Source organism: Primulina huaijiensis, unplaced genomic scaffold (genome assembly GCF_012295235.1).
Source record: "Primulina huaijiensis isolate GDHJ02 unplaced genomic scaffold, ASM1229523v2 scaffold207304, whole genome shotgun sequence".
Taxonomy (NCBI): Eukaryota; Viridiplantae; Streptophyta; class Magnoliopsida; order Lamiales; family Gesneriaceae; genus Primulina; species Primulina huaijiensis.
In genome coordinates this window covers 1-2,648 of record NW_027354811.1, presented here as the reverse complement: position 1 = coordinate 2,648, position 2,648 = coordinate 1, and the positions used below count along the sequence as shown (strand labels likewise).

General features: G+C 33.1%; 1 protein-coding gene across 1 annotated transcript; it reads left to right on the top strand.

Moving 5' to 3' along the window:
* The first annotated feature begins 6 nt into the window (after positions 1-6).
* LOC140966601 (auxin response factor 9-like) lies at positions 7-1,221 on the top strand. Its single transcript, XM_073426860.1, has 3 exons — positions 7-291; positions 428-615; positions 713-1,221. The coding sequence occupies exons 1-3, from the start codon at positions 208-210 to the stop codon at positions 819-821; spliced, it is 381 nt and encodes a 126-aa protein (XP_073282961.1). The 5' UTR covers positions 7-207; the 3' UTR covers positions 822-1,221.
* Positions 1,222-2,648: the final 1,427 nt, after the last annotated feature.

Here is a 2,648-nt window from a genome sequence, read left to right as displayed (position 1 = left end):
CAGAATGAAGCAAAGAAATTTGATACTGTTGTAACATGTCGATTATTTGGGATTGATTTGAAAAGTCCTTCACTTGTGAACCTCTGTGAGGACTCTCCTCCAAAATCATTGGACACACCAAATGACGGTGGCGAAGTGTGTGTTCCAAGTACGGTATTATCGTGTTATTCAGAGCAAAAATATGGTGGTTTCCATGATTTGAAAAACATGAAGCAAGACCAAGTGCAAGTACCAACCAAGGAGGTTCAGAGCAGACAGAATCAAAGTCATTCGTTTAGAAGTCGCACTAAGGTATACAATGCACGGACAAATACTGTATCCGATAAACACCTTTCGACATTGAATTACTACCAAATAAGCATAAATATATACATCAAGAGAGTTTAAATCAAGTTTATATGCTTTGTTTGAATAATATTTTGAGTAGGTACAAATGCAAGGGGTTGCTGTTGGTCGAGCTGTGGATTTAACAGCATTGAATGGATATGAAGAACTTATAACTGAAATAGAAGAGATGTTTGAAATCAAGGGAGAGCTGCGACCCCGAAATAAGCTGGAAATAGTGTTCACAGATGACGAAGGGGATATGATGCTAATGGGTGACGATCCATGGCCGTAAGTGTGTTAACTCTTTGTCAATTTCTGCATATTCATACCACCAAACCCATGTTTTCAACGGGCTTGCTTGCTTAGACACAAACTTTTCTTGCAGAGAATTCTGTAACATGGTTCGAAGAATTTTCATCTGTCCTAGCCAAGATGTGAAGAAAATGAAAGGCACCAAGATCACTTTACCTCCATCTGCAGAATGCGAAGATTGAATTTCAATTCACTCTTTCAATTCTGATCCTTTGACCCTTCTGCTTCATTTAAACGCATTTCTTTATATTCCAAGGAACAAGGAGGATGTCTCTTGCTGATGGATTGATGGACCAAACCATGTAACGTTCACTAAACTAGCTTAGTTAGTGGCTCGGTTTTGTCGAATCTCGACTCTTTTTTTTACGTATTGACAAAACTGTACTAGTATCAGGGCAGCTGATTAAGAGATGATTAGAAGATGTGCAAATTAGGGAGGGTGTTTGTGGTGAAAATGGATGACAAAGTTTAGCCATCTACATCATATGTAAATAGTGTATGTGTGTGGACTTTGGCATTGATAACTTAAGGCATTTCTTATATCTGTATTTGAACAAGTAAAAGTGGTACCTTTTGATGCCATTTCTGGTGAAAATTATGTCTGCGGGTGGATATGTAATTTTTCCTTAGTTTTCCTTGGTTTCTAAAAAAAAATCGAATATTAAATGCAAAATAAATGTGATTCTATTTTATTTTTCCTATAATTTTTTTTAGAATTTTAATTTCGCAACTATAAATTACAATTCCTACTTACGGAAACGAAGCACATGACAATAATTGAACTTCTACGAGTGAAAAAAGTAGATAGCGTTGAGTATTTTGGGACTTGTTAATCTTGGACCATAATAACATGCTCATTGACCGCCACCTGCGGGGGGTTCCAACATAATTTTATATTGGTTTATAACAATTTCTATAAATATTCTAAATAAGCTGTGTTAATCATGGTAAATCAATTGGTTTTACGGAATTCGGTTGGGGATAGTGGGAGCAAAGGCTTGTCTTATTATTCATTCGAGTTCAGTGAAGGGGGTGGAATTGATGGCTATTCGAGAAAGAATGAACTTTTGTCGACATAATAGTTTCAGGAATGTTTGTATTTTTTCAGATTCAATCCAGGCTGTTCATGCATTAATCAAACCTGGTGAAGATCGTGGCCTAGATGGGTGGATTTTTATGGAAATCAGATCTTGCTTGGAATCTTCGGATTTTACGTCACTTCGACTTACGAGAAGGGCGTCGAACAAAACATCTCATCATCTAGCGAGTGAAGCTATTAAGAATGATGCTACTAGGGAATGATTTAATTGTTTGTTTTCATCAACCTTTATGAACTTTGTATTGATCGACTCTTTGGAGATGAATTAATGGATGTGTGATTTATTTCAAAAAAAAAAAACCTATTTAGTTATCAAATGACAAAACTATAATTTAATGTTGCATAATCATAATTTCAGTCTAATCTTGTGTGTTTATGTATCATAAATAAATCAAAAATTGAAAAACAAAATATATCAAATACATAATATTTATGTATTTATGTCTGATCGCTAATCTCTTACTATTTATTAAGTGTGGATATAATATAGCTGTATCTATTTTTTTATAAAAAAAATTCATTATTTCAAATTTATAGGTTATTCTCTCATTAATTTTTACAATTATGATATAATATTTATTTAAATATAATCAATTCAAATTAGAATATATAATAATTTCAAATTACAGTATAATTCGTTATGAATTTTTATAATTATAATATTATCGTTATTCGAATTTAAATTAAATTAATTATAAAAATAAATTGAACAAACGCATAATTCATGCAAAATAGTCACCGGTATGTATAAAACACGAGCAACGCTCAGATGGCTTGTGTAGGGATGACAATTTCCTTCGAACTCGTTGGAGGATTCGATACTCGACTCGAATAGAAGAGGATATGAAGGAATTTTTAGACCCGATTAAATATTCATAACTTAATTGAAACAATTTAAATTTGAAAAAAT